The sequence below is a fragment of the Falco cherrug genome, unplaced genomic scaffold, assembly GCF_023634085.1.
Source record: "Falco cherrug isolate bFalChe1 unplaced genomic scaffold, bFalChe1.pri scaffold_44, whole genome shotgun sequence".
Lineage (NCBI taxonomy): Eukaryota > Metazoa > Chordata > Aves > Falconiformes > Falconidae > Falco > Falco cherrug.
Window position 1 is genome coordinate 26,864 of NW_026599484.1, and position 19,650 is coordinate 46,513.

General features: G+C 51.9%; 1 protein-coding gene across 1 annotated transcript; it reads right to left on the minus strand.

Moving 5' to 3' along the window:
- Window positions 1-1,055: 1,055 nt before the first annotated feature.
- On the minus strand, window positions 1,056-19,187 carry LOC129735167 (T-cell activation Rho GTPase-activating protein-like). The gene is made up of 6 exons (XM_055700527.1): window positions 19,038-19,187; window positions 18,651-18,812; window positions 18,457-18,566; window positions 18,112-18,247; window positions 2,749-2,807; window positions 1,056-1,179 (listed from the first exon to the last, which is right to left on the minus strand). The coding sequence occupies exons 1-6, from the start codon at window positions 19,185-19,187 to the stop codon at window positions 1,056-1,058; spliced, it is 741 nt and encodes a 246-aa protein (XP_055556502.1).
- Between the last annotated feature and the right edge of the window lie 463 nt (window positions 19,188-19,650).

Here is a 19,650-nt window from a genome sequence, read left to right on the forward strand (position 1 = left end):
TGGGTCTGCTGCTCGGCTGCAGGAGCAGTGCTTGGGGACAGGGCCCAGAGCAGAGAGACACTCACGGCGTGGCGGCGGCTCAGCTCCTTCTCCAGGAGCTTGATGGATGTTAGGCGGGTGACGCGGGCTCCCGTGCGTCCTTCTGGTGTCCTGTGCACCGGGAAGGGAGAGGGAGAGAGCTGGGTGAGCCCCAAGCCGTCTCTTGTCTCTTGTCAGGCAGCTGTGCGCGAGAGCTGCCTGCAGCCCCAGGGGCACCTTCCCCAGCTGGGGGCTGTGTTCCCCCGTGGGCCCAGCTTCTCCTGGAGCACCCCCCCCCCCCGGCTTACCCCAGCAGCGTGGCCACCCACAGCTCCTTCAGTGCCTGGGAGCTGCAGAAAGAGAGGAGAGACAGCGTCAGGCCCTGCTGCCCCCAGCCCTGGGCAAAGGTGGGGGCCTGCACAGCCCTGCCCCGTGGGGCAGGACAGAGGCGCTGTCCAAGCCCTGGGTCGCTCTGTCCTGCCTGAGCAGCTGTATTTGCCCTTCCCTTCTGGGGGCCAAAAGGTGACGAGGGGATGCAGGATGGGGAAACATCCCCCATCCCTCCCTCCCTGCCACCGAGCTGCCTGCTCTGCACGCAAGGCAGAGGCCAGTCTTCACGGGATGGCGTGGGCACGGCTGGGAAGCTCTCCTGCCCGACCACGACTCACCCAAAAGTGGCAATGCAGGAGCCGGTGGGCCAGGCGAGGATGACAGAGGTGCTGTCCTCATCGGTGCCTTGCTCCTCCTCCTCCTGTCCCTCCTGCCCCGCAGCCTCCTTCCCGCTGCTGAGCACCCACAGCTGGTCCAGGGCCAGGCAGAGCTGTGGGCGCAGGCTGGTGCCATGTCTGCAGAGAGCAGAAGCCGGCCCTGAGCTGGAGGGGGGCTCCTTGGGCTGGGTCCCCACGCGCAGAGCCCTGTCCCCCACCTGCCCTTGGGACGGACATTGGTGCCTCCAGCACCGAGGGGCCGGGGCCTGGGGCTGGTGCCAGGGTGTCCCTGGGCCGGGGCTGGGGGGAAGGATCTGGGCTCTGAGGGTCTTACTGCAACTTGGCGACCACCAGTTCCTTGTGGAGGAGGAGCAGGCGCCTCTCGCTCCTCTTGCGGCCCCGGGTCAGCCGCACGTCTGCGCTCAGCACCGGCTCGGCGTCGCTGAGAGCCTCCCTGCAGAGCAGAGAGCGGCGGGCATGAGCAACGTCAGTGCTGCGTGGCCCAGCTGTGCCCGCGTGTCCCCGAGCCCTGGGGGAGCCCACCTGGAGCTGCAGCAGCAGCTGGCCTGGCCCATCCTGCCCGGGAGAGGAGGGCCCTGGCCGTGCAGCGAGGAGGGGGCCCAGCCGGCGACGGGGAGGCTGGGAAGCGGGGTGCTGGTGCTGTGGCAGCGCTGCTGGGCCAGAGGCTGCCTCCTGCCAGCGCCGCTGCGTGCCAGCACAGCTCTGCCCTGCTGCCTGTGGTGGCCGTGGGCTCCCCGTGACCAACGGTCTGAGCCCAACGGAAAGTGGGCGGGGCCTGCGGGGGCGGGGCTGGGGCCCTCTCCAGCATGGCCGGCCCTGCCTTGCCCGGGGGAGCCCCGAGCAGGACAGGGCAGGGGGCAAGGGCCACCTCCCTGCGCCTGCGGCCAGCGCTTTCACCTGGCTTTTTGACAGGGTCCCGCTCAATAAAAGAAGCTGTTTTTCCTAGAGATGACCATTGTGGCTAGAGGCAGACTCCTCTTGGTGGAGGCCGGCCTAGCCGTTGGAAGGCCTCTGGCACACAGGCCGTGCTAGGCCTCAGGCCCCAAGGCGCTGGAATTGGAGCAGGCCCACCGGGAGGAAAAACTTCCATTTTTACCAAAAGACGGGGGGACTAGCAGCAGTAAAGAGCCGCTCGGGTCCTGCCAGGCGCCACAGGGAAATGAAAGGTGTGGTGAGCTTCGGCAGGAATTGTGGTGCCCCTGGAGCACCACCCTTGCTTGGGAAGGCTTTATCCCACCTGGGTGTTAAGGCTTCACCCTTGGCGATCAGGGCTGGATGAGCACCACCCGGGAGCCCCTGCCCTGTTAGCCATGACCTTCACCCAGCCGGTGGCCAACACGGCCAGGGGCGAGTTTGTGGGGTAGGCCATGACCATGGCAAAGAAGGGACCCGTAGCCAGCTTTTGATGGCCCGTGTCTGGTTTCACTGTTGACCCTAAGCAATGCCTTGCTTCAAATAGAAGCGATGCAGAGAGTTACACACCCGCCCTTTTCAGGAAAAATGCAGGACATCAGAGACATGTAGCAAGTTCTCTGCTGGCTGTTGTACACTGCAGCAAGAAGCAGCGTGGGTCCAGTGGCTAATGCTGGAAGGGGAATTCAGCACTTCTGGGAAAGGGATATAAAGGCACTCTTGTGGGCCAGGCTGGGATTGGGGAGGCTGGGTGGGTGTCTGGGGTCCCAGCTTTCCTGCAGTGCTGACTGTGTGCCTGCTGCTTGCTCTTCCCTGCAACGCCGGTTGCATCCACCTGCTGGGGCTGTGCTTGGGAAGGGCACCGGGGGTGAGCAAGCCCATGGGAGAGGGCTGGGGGGAAGCTCTTCTCCAGAGATCTACCAGAAACTGTCCAGAGCATCCGAGAGGATGCTCTGTGTGACAAGGGAAGGTGCCCGTTGGTCCAATGTATGGAGCCTGCAGGGCTCCCATCAGGGTCCTTTGACCTACCCATCCTCCAGCCAGCAATCCAGGTGCCCCTGGGGGGTCCCATGTTGGTCTCCTGAGGTACCCTTTAGCCCCGGTGAAGGTGTCATGCCTCAGTGTGTGCTTGCAGGGCATGTTTCCTTCCTGCTGACAAGGGCGGAATTGCAGTTAAATGCCCCTGGGCGATCCCGAGCCAAAAGCAGATTTTTTTCTATGGGCCACACTGCTTTGCAGTCCATGTGTGTGGTTCAGCTCCTGCATGGGAGCTGAGGACACGAGGTGACCTAGCTCTGAAGCTGGCCACTCTTGCTCCAGGCAACTCCAGTTGCTTGCGTTTTCCTTCAGCTTCCCCAGCCTGATGATCTCCACTGTCACCTCCTCCCTGTCCTACAAGAAGTATCCCTCTCCAGGCCATTAGGACAGTGGCACAGCACTCAGAATCCAGATCACTGGTAGAGAAGTAGGACAGAGGAAAAGAGAAGTTCTCCTTTGAAAGAAATCCTTGTTTGTCCTCCTTTAGCTACCAGTGGATGAAAAATACGGGGACAGAATTTCAGGCCAGCCACAGCACTGGCTTTCAAGCCTGAGCTTGTAATGTCATGGCTGTTCTGGAATGTGGTACAGTGAAATGAGAGATAGAAATGGCAAATTTTCCCCCCCAGAGCGGTCAAATGCTGGCAGAGGTTGTCCAAGGAGGGTGTGCAGCCTCTGTCCTTGCAGATCTTCAAAGGCCAAGGGCACACATTTCTCTGCGACCTGCTCTAGGTGAGCGTGATGGAGCAGAGGGCTTGGCCCAGAGGACCTCCACGGGTCCCTTCCAACCCCACCCTCCCGTGTGGCTCTGTGCTTTGCTTTTGCCCTGGCGGAGATCTTCAGGGACTTTGCGTTCCATTTTGTGTTGCCTTAGGGCTACAGTGTGCTGTGGTTTGGGGGCAACAAGGTTATGGTATGCCAGAGGTCAGGCGAGTTAGTGTCAAAGTGTGTTATTGTTATGGACAGAACCTGTGTTTGTTGGCCCTGTGTTCCTGGGGTTATGGCATTTTTATCATGTGTTCTGTGTGGTGATTTTTTTTTTTTGTGGAGAGTGCCTTTTTTCAGCTATTTTGCCTTTGTAGGGTTTGCATGGGGGCCTCTGGTTTGTGTACCAAGTTTCTTCTGGTTGTTTTTCTGCTGTGCTGGTGGACGGTGGTGTTTTTTTCTGTCTTGAAACCATCGTTACAGGCCTAGTATATCTCCTGCAGGTCAGGCAGTGTCACTTCTGGTGTGGTCTGACTCATTTCTGGTGAGTTGGTAGGTAGGTATGGAGGACTTGTGGTCCCTCCATGGAGGATGACTGCTAGAGGACTAAGAGGCAGATCTGTGGAGGGGTGAGAGGACTGCTGGCCCATAAGTAGTGACTGTCAGAGGACTAAGTGTACTTGAATTTACGTGGGCTTCCAAATTCATGGTTGTTTCTCCTGCCTTGCGGAAGAGCCATGGGAAGTCACCAGCCACACGGAAGGATAAAGGGTTTCCCACGGCTACGTGGCTTTTTGGGTTTTGCTTTTGAATAAGAAAGTCCTGTCTCTACATGAGTAGAACTATAAATGGTCAATTTTGCCAACTTTAGAAAGCAGGGAGCAGCACTTTTCTGCTGTGCCTCACATGGCGGCCAGGGCATGGTGAGAAACAGCAAGTGAGTTTCTTCCTGGAACCTTCTCCAGGGGAGCAGTGCTGCACTTGTCAAGGTGAGGGGTTTTTTGGCTCTATACGATTGCAAATGTGAGGGGTTCATTTTCAGAACACAGCTATTAGGGAGCAGAACATTTGTGCTGTGCCTCACATGGCTGCAAGGACAGAGTGAGAAACAGCAAGAAAATTCCTTCCTGGCACCTGCTCCAGGGGAACAGTGCTGCCCTTTCCCAAGATGTATTTTTTTTTGGCTCTTAAGGTCTGCAGCTCTGAAGGGTCAATTTTGCTCACCACAGAAAGCAGGGAGCAGAACTTTTGTGCTGTGCTGTTCCTCACATGGGTGCCAGGGCAGGGTGAGAAACAGCAAGAGGATTCCTTCCTGGCCCCTTCTCCAGGGGAGCAGTGCTGCCCTTTCACAAAGTGAGCACTGGTTCTGCATGAGTGCAAAATGTTTGGGTCAAATTTCTCACCACAGGAAGTAGGGAGGTGAACTTTTGTGCTGTGCCTCACATGGCTGCCAGGGCAGGGTGAGAACAGCAAGAGAATTCCTTCCTGGAACCTTCTTTATGGGAGGAGTGCTGTACTTTGCCAAAGGGACTTTTTTTGGATCTTAACGACTGCACCGCTGAGGGATTAATTTTTGCTCACCACGGAAAGCAGGGAGCAGCACTTTTGTGCTGTGCCTGACATGGCTGCCAGGGCAGGGTGAGAAGCAGCAAGAGAATTCCTTCCTGCCACCTTCTCCAGGGGAGCAGTGCTGCAGTTTGCCAAGGTGAGGTTTTTGGGCTCTGCGCAATTTCAAAGGTGAGGGGTCCATTTTCTGACCACAGAAAGCAGGGAGCAGAACATTTGTGCTGTGCCTGACATGGCTGCCAGGGCAGGGTGAGAAGCAGCAAGAGAATTCCTTCCTGCCACCTTCTCCAGGGGAGCAGGGCTGCACTTTGTCAAGGTGAGTTTTTTGGGCTGTGCATTATTGCCAGTGTAAAGGTGTCCAGTTTCTCCCCACAGAGAGCAGGGTGCACAACTTCTCTGCTGTGCCTGACGTGGCTGCAAGGACATGGTGAGAAGTAGCAATAAAATTCCTTCTGGAACCCTCTCCAGGGGAGCAGCCCTGCACTTCCCCAGGCCATGTTTTTTGGTTCATGGTTTCCCAGGCCATGAGTTCAAAAGTGCTGTGTCAATTTTCTCACCAGAGAAAGCAGGGAGCAGAACTCTTGTGCTGTGCCTCACATGGCTACCATGCACGGTGGGAAGCAGCAAGAGAATTCCTTCCTGGTACCTTCTCCAGGGGAATTTCCCAGCTCCCGAGGGACTCCTGGCACTGGCTGCAAGGGGGCTCCCAGCCGAAGGGTGGGCCTGGGTGTTGTTGGGGTGTTAATTGGTGATGTCTCCTTTCCTTAGTCACGTTAACACTTTGGGATAACAAATGGATGCTTCGCTCCTGTTGCTCTTTTATCATATCGCTCACAGTAACTGCCACTGGTTCCTTTTATCATATTGCATGCTATTTTCTTTTATTGCAATATAAGAAACTGCATTTGATATATTCCATTATGTGATATACTTGATAGATTTGATTATATTTGATGTGGAGTTCAGCTTTGCTGTCTATCCAGTCAGCCAGCAAAACATAATTTGATGTAGTCGGCAGCATACGAAGTAAAACTCTCTCTATTTAGGAAAAAAAAAAAAATGTTCCTCGACTTGCTGTTGTCAGGTGGGAACCATTGCCTTATGGTGTTTGGGCCAGAGTGGTCTGGTGGTGCTGGGCAGTTGGGCCATGCCAGGGACAGAGGTTGTGGTGTCTGGCGGGACGTTTGATGCCACTGTATAGATTCCACTGTGTATACGTTTATGTCCAGGGATTCTGTTAAGGGAAGGCTGCTGGCTCGGCAAAGGGACAAGATGTCTGAGCTCCCCGGTTACCACGCTCTGATTTGCTGTGTAGCTCTACGTTAAACACACCTGCGCACAAAGGTTAGGCCAAGCTGACTCTCTAAAGCTGTTAGAAGTGACGAATTAAGGGACCTCTCATGCAGGGAGTCAGCCTTGAGAAGGATGGGGAACAAAGAATGGATGGGGAAAAGATCGGCGTTCTCTTCAGTGATGCAGAAAGAGCCTCTGGGTGAGGACGTTGTGGTCGCAGGAGGAGACAAGCCGATAAGAGTGCTGCGATCCGCAGAATGTTGGTTGGAATTCGGACAAAGGTAATTGTTGTGGGGGGAGATCGTGACCTCTGACTCAGATAGCCCCCCGAGAGAGGGCAAGGCCCCGCTTGGGGAGCACGGGGAGCTAGTAAAAAACCTCAGCAGTGCTGTCTGAGGGTGTGTGCTCGTTTGCATTAAAGCAAGCAACTTGTAACCCATCCCGTGCCTGACTGAAAATGCATGTGTAATGCGCTATGAGTGTGCAAGTGCTCTGCTGTCCATGGTGCGTACCCTCGAGGAACTGGGTGAGCACGCTCAGAGGAAACATTCCCCCGTGCTCCCAGCACTGCCATAAAGAATGCCGGCCTTCTGAAACTTGCAAGCAAGTCTTAGAGGGTTTTTCTCCCTGACCGACTTTATGGTATCATTCCCACCATACTGGAGAAAGCAAATCTTTTTCTGTTTGGTGGTGAAAGCAGCTTGGGGAGCGTCACTGAAGTGCAGCACTTTTTTAACCTCAGGTCTAAAGTGCCACCGGTCCTACCGTGGAATACATCCTTCCTCAGGCTTTCAGCAAACGGAAAGGATGCAACAAACCCACCCCACTAAGACGTCCTGCGCTTTTTTTATCTTCCCTAGAAGGTGGGCACATGACCCTGTTGGGCCATCTGTGCCACCTGCCTGGGAGCCAAGATGGTGCCTTTGCATTTCAGGCTAAGCACTTACCTTCTTTTTTTTCCTTTTCAGCGACTTTAGAGCCACCCTTAGGGAGGCTGGTTAAGCTGGTTTATGTACAGCTGGTCACCAGTGGAGGGAAACGGTAAGCTCCGCTATTGCCTCTGGTGTTTACTTGTTACCTTGTCGCTCGTTTGAGTGATCTTACCGTGCCCCGGCAAGCAGAAGCTATCACGCCACTTTAGGCCTTGGTCTAATAGTCATGCAAAGCAATACTGAAAGTCATTCTGAGATCTGGAACAGGCCCCAATGTGCATTTTATAAAAGTGCATCTTGGCTGCTCTTTATCTTTGCATGGGTTTTTTTCCCGTTTCTCCAGACTGTTGAAGCTCTGAAAGGCGCCAGTGAGCTGCTCTCCCTCAGTTTGCTCCTTTGCCTTTGGGGAGTGCGGTTCATGTTTTCTTCATGGCTTTGCAGAGGAGAAAATCCATGAATACACCACCTTGCTTTTTTCACCTATGCTAATTTCAGAAACTGCCTCCTTTAACTTAGACATGAAACTCTTCTTAACCTCTTTGTGCACTTGTAGAAAAGCAGGGTGGGGTGGGGGTTGGGGGGTGGGGGTGTCTTCAGGAAGTGCCCGCAAAAGAGCCTGTGGGAGACCCTGTCCCTTGACTCACATGTGGGGTAGTGAAGAGCCTGAGAAAGTCATGGGTGTTTTGGTGTTCACCAAAGCAGGTTTTCGGTTTGGTTTTTTTTTTTCTTATTGTCTTGTTATCTTATGTAGCTTATGCCACCAGGTAGTGACAGCCCGGGGGTGACAGGAGGGGACAGCAGGCAATGGCAGCCTGGAGGGTGACAGGAGGGGACAGTAGGTGGGGACAGGCCTGGGGGGGGGGGTACAGGAGAGGACAGCTGCTGGGGACAGCCTGGGGGGTGACAGGAGGGGAGAGCAGGTATTGAAAGCCTGGCGGTGACAGGACCTCAGGCGCCAGATCAGGCCGCGAGAGGCTGAAGGCGACTCACTGCGACCTGCAGGTCACCAACGCCTAGACCATGGAAGGCGCGTGGGGGCGGCGGGCGCGGGATGCGGGGACCGGCCGGCTGGCGGTGGCGCAGGTGGCCAGTGAGGCGATTGGGCCGCGGCCGGCAGCGGTGACTCGTGCTGGGGCCTCAGAGCTGCTCTTCCGTGGTTGTGCGCTGGCAGCTGGCGTGAGGGCTGTGTGCGCAGCCAGGCACAGCAGCGTACGGGGTCGATGTGCGGCACCGCGCGTGGAAGAGGTTTGGTTTCTGGGAACCCTTCTAGGTAAAACGATAAGGAAATGTGGGACAATGCCTTGTAATCACAAACCTGCCAGATTTCTTTGAAACCCGGCAGAGAAGGCTGAACGTGATAGAAAAGGAGTGGATGGCTAATTGGAAGGGGAAAAAAGTGGGTTTGGTGACTGAAATTTGTCTTCAACTACTTTTACTCCACCGCATTGCCAAAGTGGCGCTTGGCTGCTGCAGAAACTGCTCAGTAGCAACGTTTTGGATCAAGAGTGTATCTGTGAGTGAGAATCTATGCAGACCCTGGAAAGCCATCTTGTAGACGGGTGTTCTGTCTCAAGTATACTTGGCATTTCTTGCTAATACAGCTTCTTTGCTACACCAAAGACATTTTCATTCAGATGTTATTGAGCATCATTTCTTCGTTTCTTTCAAACGGTGCATTTTTTTCCTGGTACTGCGTGTTAAACGGTGTCAGGGCAATACTGAAGTTTTATGGCAGATCACTTATGGTGAATATACCTAGAAATGTTCTTCGAGAAGCCCTAAGTTCTTTTGAATCTCAGAAATGGTGCTTGATTCTCAGAGACGGTAATGGTTTCGTATTACTTAGCGTGCTGTTTCAGTTTGGTAATCTACCATCTGGCAAAGCTTGCATGTGATTAAAGACTTTGGGATATGACAGAAATAAAAAGACTTGGAAACCGTTGCCATTCCTTAAACATTCAAATTTTATCGGGTGTTTTGTTTTGGTTTTTTTCTTTTTTTTTTCCTGTGGTTCTGTGACATTCTCACAACAGTCTTTTCTTTACAATGTGTACTCATAGGTTTTTTCCCTCTTCCTGTTTGATGTATTAAAACTTAAACAGAATAACATGTCTGCTGCGGTAACTGTAACTTTGGCCCTAGCCTTTCAAGTGGTTGGACCTAAGCACGCTGTTTACCTGCAGATAGGTAAACTATGTTCAGGAGAGTATCTGTGAGGAGACTTAACAGCACGGTGTTAGGGGTCTTGGGGGTGTTACGGGATCGCGTGTCATACGGCGGTAGAGATAGACATGCAGGTAGAGGCAGATGTACAGGTTGTGACACAGATACTTAGTGGAACTTCTGTAAGGGTGTCTTCCCTGTGAAAAGGCAAAAATCCCCCAGTGGTTGTCAGAGCAAAGCTAAGGAATACATTTCAGTGTCATACACATGTATGCGAGATTTTGGGGTTTTACACATAACCGTGAATTTCCGTTTTTATTGAACAGCCTCTACGTGCTTAAAGTCACCTTCAGAAGATGAAGGAAAGAACTCGGCCAGGATGTTCTGCCTAAAGGGGGTTCTCGGAGATCTTCCCTGTGGAGATACGGTCGTGGGTTTTATAACTTGGTGCAGGAGTCCTGACTAAATGGTGACGTGATCTTGGAAAGACCCTTCAGTGAACCTTGAGTGAAGATGGCCAACTTGTTCAGATTTTTCGGGGCCGCGTGATCACGGAAATCTCTTAATAGCAGCAACGCTAATAGAAGCTTAAAGTAAACAGGATTTTAAACATCACTGGGGGAAAAAAAAAGAAAGAGATGGTGGACTCTCTTTGAAGATGGTGGGAAGGCAAAATGGATGGTTGGGATGTGTTTGAAAAGGTGGGAGGCAGGGTGGGGGTGTCCTCTTCCGTGCTCGCTGTTATAGAGACATGTTCTAGGGTTTTGTAAGCTAACAGGAGCAAAAGCAATGTAAGTGAGATCAGGAAAGAACCTCATGCTTTAGCAGACTCTGCTTTAGTGACTTTAGAGACCATTTTGCTGTTGGCATTGAAACGATTCCAAAAAAATGGAAAAGATTTTGCTGCTTGTGTTTGACTATCAGACCTGAAGATTTCTGGAAAGGTAACCTGAGACGATAAAAGCATGACGCTGTGTGTAAAATGTTGGGTTTGTATCTGTAAAGGGATTCCCTGAAGTGCTACGTCACGACATGTCAATATCACTCTTACAAACTGACTGATGCTTTCTCTGTATTGATGTTGTTTCCAGAATACACAGATGATAATGCCCTGATTCCGGGGAACTCATCGGTAACTGTTAGGGGAGTCCCCGTCAGAGGAGTTAAAGCTACCGGCAAAACAGACCTTGGGTAAGTAGCCATAACACGTTGTGTTCTTTGGGAGGGGTTTCAGTGCGTTCACCTTCTTTGTGGCGGTTAGTTTACGGAGGCATTCAGGTTGTATCTTTCTTGTTAAAGCTGCTGTTAAATTGTGTTGTGACAGGGCAGATTTGAAGGTGTCTGTCCCAAAGCAGACTTAGATTTTTCAGCCTGCTGGGACGTGGCATTCAAGCTCCAACAGTGGTAACTGTTCAGACGTTTGAATTGGGTTTGTTCTTGGGCTTGGTTTTTCTGAGAGTCAAGTTCTCCATCCTGTTTCTCTATGCAGAGAGATTCCTTATTGTATGCTTTTGCTTTTAGTGCTTTTAGAGTAAACGGAGAGACACATTGCAGTGTGAACCGGTGATTTGTTCCCATCTGCCAGCAGTCCGAGTCTCCGTGTTTGACTGCTTCCTTTGTCTGGGGGAGGGGGGCAGGGTATTCTTACACCCCAAAGGGGGGTGTGTGTGTGTGGGCTGCATGCTGTCTCCAGAGGAAGGACTGAGAGTGGCCAGCTGGCAAACCATGCAAACAAGAAGTTTCATTCTTAAGTGCTTCCTATTAGATTCCTAAAGACAATGTCTATGTCGGGCAAGAGAAAAAGAACAACATCCTAAAGCGTATTGCCTTTTGTGCCAGGACGGTGAAGGAACAGTTGATCTTTTCCAAACCTGAAGCTCAGAAAGCAGTTGAGCACATTCCCAAATGTTAGTAGTTACCTTTCTAAGTTTGTTTTCAGCCTAAGCTGCTCTCTGTGCTCCAGGTATTACTGCTGTATTCCTCAGATTTATGGAGGACAGAGAATCTGATTACAATTGCAGATACTCAAATGTAAGCCTGACTACAGCATTATCGCCGTCATCGATGTATTCGTCCAGTCCAGTTCTGTATCAGCTGCATCAGCATGGTTTGAATGGTCATGTTTTCAAGGCTTCTTCAAGACAGACCTCTCCTCCACCATTAGTAGATATTATTGACTTGTGGTTTTGCCATGTCTTTCTAATGTTAGTTCTCAATACATAAAGTGTACTGGCGAGTTACAGCGTGTCTCAAACAAACAGTACCGCAGCATCCTAGTACCCATGAAGCATCTGCAAGCAAAACCCCCTGAATTTATGTGGCTCTCCTGTAAGCTTTGGGCATATTACTGCAGTGGTGTTGCAGTGCTTTCAGGCGCTGCCAAGGCTTTCTGGATGCCACAGCACTGTGCTTCTAAACATGGCCTGGTTTGGGGGGTTAATTTAGATGGGGATGCTTAGTGCTGTCTTGTCAATATCGCCTCGGTTTCTGGTTGGATGGCACCCTCTCCTGGTGTTGGAATGCTGCCCTAAAATGAGAGGCTAGGTGCCCCTAGCATCAAAGATCCAAGAAATACCTGCCCGTGGGGATCAGGGATGTATGCCGCTGCTCTCCTAAAGTTGCAAATGGATCGGGCAGGTTAGCTTTCTCTTCCTTCAGCTGGAAACATTGTGGAAACAACTGGTAGAGTCGTTAGTGTTTGGGAATGATGAACGCATGGTGTCACGGTGGAGAGGCCTTCAGAAATGCGTTAGTCACCTTGTAGTATCTTCCTCAAGGCAAGTGGATGGAGAAACCATGGTGTGGTAATCTAAAGCGTTTCCTCGCACTTCCTCATGTTCAGGAGGTACGTGGCTGTACTTGCGAGCCTGGTGGTGGTGTAGCAGTGGCAGGAAGTATGAGCCTTTCTATTTGTGCAGGACTTGCACAGCAGCCTTTGGGTTGCCTCTGCTCGTGGGACGCTTTGGATGATGTATGAATTGTTTGTTAACTGATGGACGGTTGCATGTGTGATTCATGAGTAGCATGCAGGTACAGACCAATGAGTATGTGGAATCTCGGCAAGGGCTTGTGTGCCATAAGTGTTTCCTAAAATATTGTAGCATGTTCAAGATGATCTTAAAGCAAATTCTGGTAATCCAGGCTTTTTTCCTTATTTTTTTAACACAGGCCTCCTCGACCACAGAAAATCCTTGGAACTGCTTTCAGGTGATGTTTCTACTGCTATTGGTAGTCACTTTAGGCTAGAGGATGGTGGGTACCTGAACACAGTGCTTGGGCCTCCACAAAGAAGCACTTTTCTACAGACACCTGTTCTTGTTTTGTCAGGGGAGTGTAGAAACCAAAGTGCTCTATCTGGTACCTGTTTGTGATAGTGGGGCTATACAGATTGCCTGAAGGTGCCTTCATATTTGGATGGCTGACTATTTAAGAACAGAAAAGTGTAGCACAGTCTTCATCGTTTTGAGACTTAGAGAGAAGAAAGAAAATATGTGAGGACTTCTTCTTGCACTGCTGTATTCTGTATCTTAGAGTAATTGGGGACAAAGAAGGAATGGGATTTGGGGTTTTATTTCAGTTGCACTGAATGTACCAGGAGAGCACACTTTATGTATAGAAATAAATTTCCATATTCATAAGACTATCAGAACACGGTGTTTTGGTGCTCAGGTTTTATAAACTGTTTTCACGGCTTTATGTTGGTTACGAGTGCTTTATTTTAAGTTCTGATCATCTTTCTTCTTCTAGAAGTCAAACTGAGCCAGCGAGTAGAACATCAAAAGAGGTATGTAAAAACACAAGCTGAAACTTTTTTCTGCATGCTGCACCTAAGCCTAAGAAATGTAGCCTTGTACTAATTCTTTTATATATATAAAATATAAATGTTTTATATATAATATTTGTAATATATATATAAAAACATACTTTCCAGTGAAACACAGTGTATGCTGTAAATCCAATGTATTTGATTCAGCATAGTGAAAACTGAGCAATGCCAACTTTTGCACGGTGCTAATGTGAGCAGTGGTATTTGTGCCTAGTAACGCATTGCATTTCGTACTGAATAGGCTAGAACATTTCTTGTATGACTGTGTGTTGTACAGATAATGTGGGCTCATTTTTAGAGCTTGCAGGTTCAAGGTTTGCACCACTGAACTTGGTGCCACCCTTCAGTACACCACCACTTTGAATTTACATTTGGAAAAGGGGCAGCATTTTTCTTCAGTTCAGAAAACACTGTCGTTCTGCTGCTAAGACATGAATAAGTAACGCGAGGAGATACTTGACTAGTGATGGCCTAGATCTCCATTTGGCCCTTGGGTGGAATGCTACGTGCAACAATGCATTTCAAAATAGCCCTCATAGTACAAACATTACTTTGTGGTGGTGTTTGGTTTTCATCTGTAAGTATAACTGCTTTTTCTTCACTCGAATGGTGTGAGGCATTACACGAGCTCTAGGTCACGGGATCTGATCACTTTGTAAGCTCTTAGGATAACTTAACCTAGAAATTCATGAACTTGGGGTCTAATGAAAGTAAATGAAAGACAGCGCAAAAACTATGCTGCGCTCATGAACCGTGCCTGTGTGCATTTAGAAAATGTTGAGCTATTAACTGATTAATTTATAAACTGCACTGGCAATGTTTCCTGTAGTGACACTTCCTTCTCAAATAAACGGAAATATTTTTTTTAGATCCTTTTGAGCTGAAAATGGACAGCTTCCTTAACCCTCCGTCTTTTAAGCAGTTGTGAGCATTTGGCAAGGGTCCCCCTCTGAGGTATCCTGAGCGATAGATTGATCTCAAGAGGGGTTGGTTACTTTAGTTTCTTCCCATTAACAACGTAGGCCTACGTAAAGCTGTTTAAGGTTTGGACTTTGTTTTGAACAAATACAAATTCCACTGGCTTGGAGGTGGCTCTTTCAGTGATGCTCAGAGGCTATAGCGCAGGCTTTCATACAGCAGTAGGGGTGAACTCTTGCTATGTTCTGATTGTATGCAGAACTTGAACATGTGTTTAATTTTTCTGAATAGATTGGCGACTCTTCCGCATCTCTTTCTCTGGCCCAGCTTATTAAGGTATGTTTAGATGTACTTTCTTGTGAAATAGTGGTTGTAAACCTTACACTGTGCTCTCTAGCTGGATAACTGCTGTAATATGAGCAAAACATTAATTGTTAATAATTCAGAGTGTTTATCCTAACTTTAAAATGTGCGTATACTTTGATACTATCCTGTAGAGAGTAGTTCCCAGCTTGGGAAGATGGAAGGGGAGCACCTTATTGGCCTCAGTGTGATGCTGCAGTATTACTCATCTGCAAGACACAAAGAAGCAGCACTTCAGAAGCTGTTTACCATTTTTCATACGACCTGTTAATTCTTCATTGGAACCTAACACAATTTTTACAGAAGAATTTAATTGGCTGTAAGTTATGGACATTGCTGGGGCCTTTGCAACAGCCAGAACAGACGTGTTTCTGGAACATGGGCAATAGCATGGCTGTTTTTGAATTTCTAGTCATTACCTAAACCTTTGTTAGGTATGTCCTAACCCTAAGTCTGATACTTAACGTTGACACTTTACCTTGAGACTTAACCCTGAGATTTAACCCTAAGACTATTAAGCATTCGCTAAGACTTAACTTTAAGATGTACCATTAAGACTTAACCCCAAGACTTAACCTTAAAGATTTAACCTTAAAACTTAACCTTAAGATTTACACTCATGATTTAACCCTAAGACTTCACCCTAAGACTTAACCTTATGACTTAAACTTAAGGCTCAACCTTAAGACTTAACCCTGAGAATTAAGCCTAAGACATAACCTTAAAACTTGACCCTAAAGTCATAACCCTAAGACTTAAATTTTAAGACTTAACCCAAAGAGTTATCCCTAAGACTTATCCCCAAGACTTAACTCTTAAGGGTTAACCCTAAGACTTAAACTTAAGCATTAAACTTTATAGTTAACCCCAAGACTCAATCCATAAGTCTTAAACTTAAGAGTTAACTTTAAGACTTAACCTTAAGACTTGACCTAAAGACTTAACCTTAACACTTAAATATTAAGACTTAACCCAAAGACTTATCCCTAAGATAAATTTTAAGACTTAACCTGAAGACTTAACCTTAAAACCTAACCCTAAGAATGAAGCCTAAGACTTAACCCTAAGATATAACCTTAAGCCCTAACACTAAGACTGAACCTTAAGACAGGCCCTGGGCCTGAGCCATCTCTGCAGGGATGAGGCCTTCCTCGGCATCCGTCCCTCAAACCCTCCCTCCGGCCCCCACGATCCGTCCCTAAAACACTTCCCCTCTGGCCCCCAGTCCCTGCTGGCCCTGAAGGCCGGCCACAGCACTTGGTTTCAAGCCTGAGCTGGTCATGTCATGGCTGTTCTGGAATGTGGTACAGTGAAAGAAGAGATTGAAATGGCAAATGTTCCCCCCCAGAGTGGTCCCATGCTGGCAAAGGTTGTCCGAGGAGGTTGTGGGCTCTCTGTCCTTGCAGATCTTCAAAGGCCAAGGGCACACAGTTCTCTGCAACCTGCTCTAGATGAGCGTGCTGGAGCAGAGGGCTTGGCCCAGAGGACCTCCACGGGTCCCTTCCAACCCCACCCTCCTGTGTGGCTCTGTGCTTTGCTTTTCCTCCTAAAGCTCCTCAACTCAGCCCCGATGCCCGCTGGAAAGGGTGCTGGGGCAAGGGATGATCCCAAACTCCTCCCCGAGGGTCCTTCCCAGCACAAGAGCTCCCCACTCCGGAAGACACGATGGCAGACACGGTCAGGAGAGGGAAAAGATTCTTTTATTGTCAACACCAGCTGCGAGGGCCCAGGAGTCACAGCGGTTCAGCCGGTGAAAGTCAGTCAGCACCTGCAACGACAGAGTCAGAAAGCTCTGCTAAGCCCCCAGAGGCAGGAAGAGGCAGGATTTGGTTCCCCCTTCTTTGGAGGACACTGTTTCTGAGGAATTCCTCATGGCCCAGAAGGGAGAGCTCTTGCTGGCCTCCACTAGGGGCCTTCTCCCCAGGGGTGACCTCCCTAGGGAGCTGTGCGTGCGCAGGGATGCTGACAGTGCCCCTGTGCCACGCAGCAGGGCTCGATGGGGAGCCCCTGGGGAGCTGCCGTGGGGCTCATCCCAAACCCTGCTCAGCACCAGCCCTCGCCGGCCCTTGCCAGCCAGCTGGGCTGACTTAGGGCCGTGTTCAGACTCGGGAAAGATGGGCAGCAGCGCCTGGTACGCACCTGGCCTTCCTGACGTGCTGCACCTTCCTGAATTTTCTCAGGTTTGGGCCCGCAAAGTCATTTCCTCTCTTCTCCGTTTTATTTTTGCTGTGCTGTCCCTCTCCTCTGCCCAGATTTCTTTTCTCTTTCTTTGTCTCGAGTTTTCCTTTTCCTGGTGGGATCCTGAAAAACTTTCCATCCCACAGCGTGATGAGAGGGGGAAAGCCCCAAGCCCCTGCAGTGAGCTCTCAGGTCAGGCAAGGGGAGCTCTTCCTACCTGGTTTCCTGGGGCAGGCTGGTCAGTTGTTGCAGGCATGCCGGGGACTCTGCCGTGCCCTCGGGGGTGGCTGGAGGCAAATCTGGAGGTGCCTAAACCAGAAACGTGGGAGGTAACGGGTGGCAAGTAAGGGCCTGGGGTAGTGAGGGCCTGACTGCCAAATTGCCATCTTAGCTCTACAGAGGAGATGCTGGTTTGCATCATGCACATTTTGCACAGTCCAGCCACTGCAGCCTAGACTTGATGAAGCTGCGATGGAATAGGATCTGAGCAAAAGCCCTCTCAAGGTGACAGCTACTCCCTTCTGTCCTTTTGTGGGTGTTTTGTAGGTATGTTTTGTTTGATGAAGCAGATCATACTTCATGAAATGCATTCCAGAAACAGCCTTTCCAGTTTTCCTTAACACGTACCACGCTGGGGGGAGAGGAGGAGCCCCAAAGGCACAAGAGAGCGGCTGCCAGGAGGAGGCCCAGCGGCTGCTTGGCCTCCTGGGAAATTACTGTCCCACTTGAGACATGTTGTCCCAGTGTCTGTGGAGCTGCCGTACCTCTGCCGCTTTGGGCCCTGCCCCTGTGTCTCCCCCAGCTCCTCTGTCGATGTCCAGCAGAGAGGCGTCTGCATCCAGAAAGGCTTCTGCCGGACGCTGGGTGTCTGCTGTGCCTGCAGGGCCACTTTGCTCTTCGCACTGCAGCTCTGGAAAGCAAAAGCACGTGCAGCAGCGCGACTTCTTGGAAGTCAAGAACATCTCAAGCAAAGCCCAGCCAAGCCCTACACCGCTTGTCTCCTCAACGTTGAGGTTTCTGGCATCCCGAGCCCCAGTGTCTGTGACAAGCCTCAGCCCCTCCTCCTACCTGTGCGCCTGTCCATGGGTGCTGGCACCTCCTCGGCTGATGGAGGGGAGAGGCCGGCCACCTCCCCCCCAAAGATGTCCCCGCAGTTTTCAATGAGGAACTCCACCAGCACGTTCACCTGCAGACATGAAAGCCTTGGTCTCAAGCCAGGTGCCTGCAGACATGTCAAGCAGCCTTTCCCACTGCTGACCCTTTGTCTGCGCAGGTGGCTGCGGCTGGGGGTTGCTCTTCCAGGCACCCAGCCCACCAGCCCTGGCTCAAGGGAGGAGGCAGCCAGGGACCTCTCAACAGCCAAGCTCCGATGGGCCGGGAAGGCAGCAGCCGGCTGCTGGGTAGGGCGTACCTTCTCGGTCACTGCCAGCATGGCCTGCAGCGGGAGCAGGTCCTCGTTGGGTGGGCTCAGCAGGTTGGGCCCGATGCAGATGGCCAGGTTGCTGCAGCTCATTCTGCTGGTGGCTGCGTTGTGGCCGATGTGCTGCAGCAGGGCCATCAGCCGCTTCAGGAGGAGGAGATTGGCCACAGGCAACTTGTCAGCCACCCTGAGGGAAGAGGAAGACAAGGCTGATGAAGCAGAGGGTGCCCACAGCCGTCCCTGCAGCTGGCCCCAGGCGGGTGGGAGCCAGCAGCCGTGTTGCACAGCTTTGCAGCTGCCCGAAAAGACAGCTTTCTGAGGAACCCATGCCTTTGCAGGCAGGTCCCAGAACTCTCCCGGTCCCTGCTCAACAGGCCGGCGGCTGCCCACACTTACGCTTTCAGCTCCTCCACCTTGGCCTGCTTGCTGGCCCTCTCCATGGCTGCCATCCAGTCCTCGTAGAGGTCGATGACGAGGAGCTTGGTGGGGATGCTTCGCAGGAATTCCTGCAATGCCAAGGGCTGCAGGTGAGCCTTTGAACGCTGCAGGCCAGCCAGGAGCTCCTCCAGCTGCAGCTCAGAAGCGCTCACCTTCAAGATGACGGCCAGCAGCAGTGCAGGCTGGCTTCCCACATCGACTTCCGTGCCGCGGTCCAGGGCCTCGCGTAGCTGCCGAAGTTCTGTGCCGCCGGCAGCTCTGCGGAATATCCCCTCCGTCGTCGGTCCTTCCTGGTGCAGGACAGCCAGCAGCTCCTGCAAGAGATGCAGGACAGTGGCTTGGCTGAGGAGCTGCCCTGCAGCAGCGGTGGCCATGGCCAGCGCTCTTCCCCAGGCTGGGCTCTGTCCTCCTGCAAAGGGGCTGGGAGCAGAGAAGCGTGAGCCATGGGCAGAGAGCCCAATTCCCCAGTACCTGGAGCCAGGGGACGCTGCCTGTGGACTGAGTGGGGGGCTGGGGACCCCGTGTCCAGGCTGGCTTACCTGGATGGGCCGGGGCAGCGTGTTGTCCTCCCCACAGAGGGCTGCCAGGGGCTGCCCAAAGAGCGCCCTGCTGCAGCCGGAGCCCGCCTGCCCTGGTGCCTGGGCAGCGGCCGGGGTGCGCCGTAGAGCAAAGGGCCAGGGCAGCCCCATCCTCCTCCTGCTGCTGCTGCTGCTCCCTCCTGCTGCAAAGGAAAACAGAGTAAGACGCCATCAACGGAGAGCCCCAGGCCAGCGGTCCCAGAGCCTGCCCTGCCCTGCTCTGTCCTGCCCGCAGCGCGATGCTGTGTAGTGCGGCAGGACAGGCAGGGAGCCAGCAGCTGGAACCGTGGCTTTGGCCCAGCAGCTGTGGCTTGGAGGCTGCCGAGAGCTGGTGTGCCACCAGGACAGCCTGTCCCAGCCCTTGCCCTGCCCTCCTGCAAGCTGTGGGCAGCCGCAGAGGCTCTGTGTCCTGCAGAAGCTCATGCAGCGGCCGCTCTCCAGCAGGTGTCCTTGCTAGTCCAGGTGCTGTCCTCCCGTGCGGTGCCCAACCTGCATGGCGACACTCAGGGGACAAGTGAGCACAGTTCAATCCACTGCAGGAGGCTGCCTTTCTTTCCCAAACTCACCTGGCTCG

Excerpts from the sequence above, each read along its gene's own strand:
- LOC129735167 (XM_055700527.1), bottom strand. The coding sequence starts at position 19,187 with ATGGGGCTGCCCTGGCCCTTTGCTCTACGGCGCACCCCGGCCGCTGCC. Across the intron at positions 18,813-19,037 it reads CGCTGCCCCGGCCCATCCAG|GAGCTGCTGGCTGTCCTGCA; the intron begins GTAAGCCAGCCT and ends CATCTCTTGCAG. Across the intron at positions 18,248-18,456 it reads AAGGTGGAGGAGCTGAAAGC|GGTGGCTGACAAGTTGCCTG; the intron begins GTAAGTGTGGGC and ends CTCTTCCCTCAG.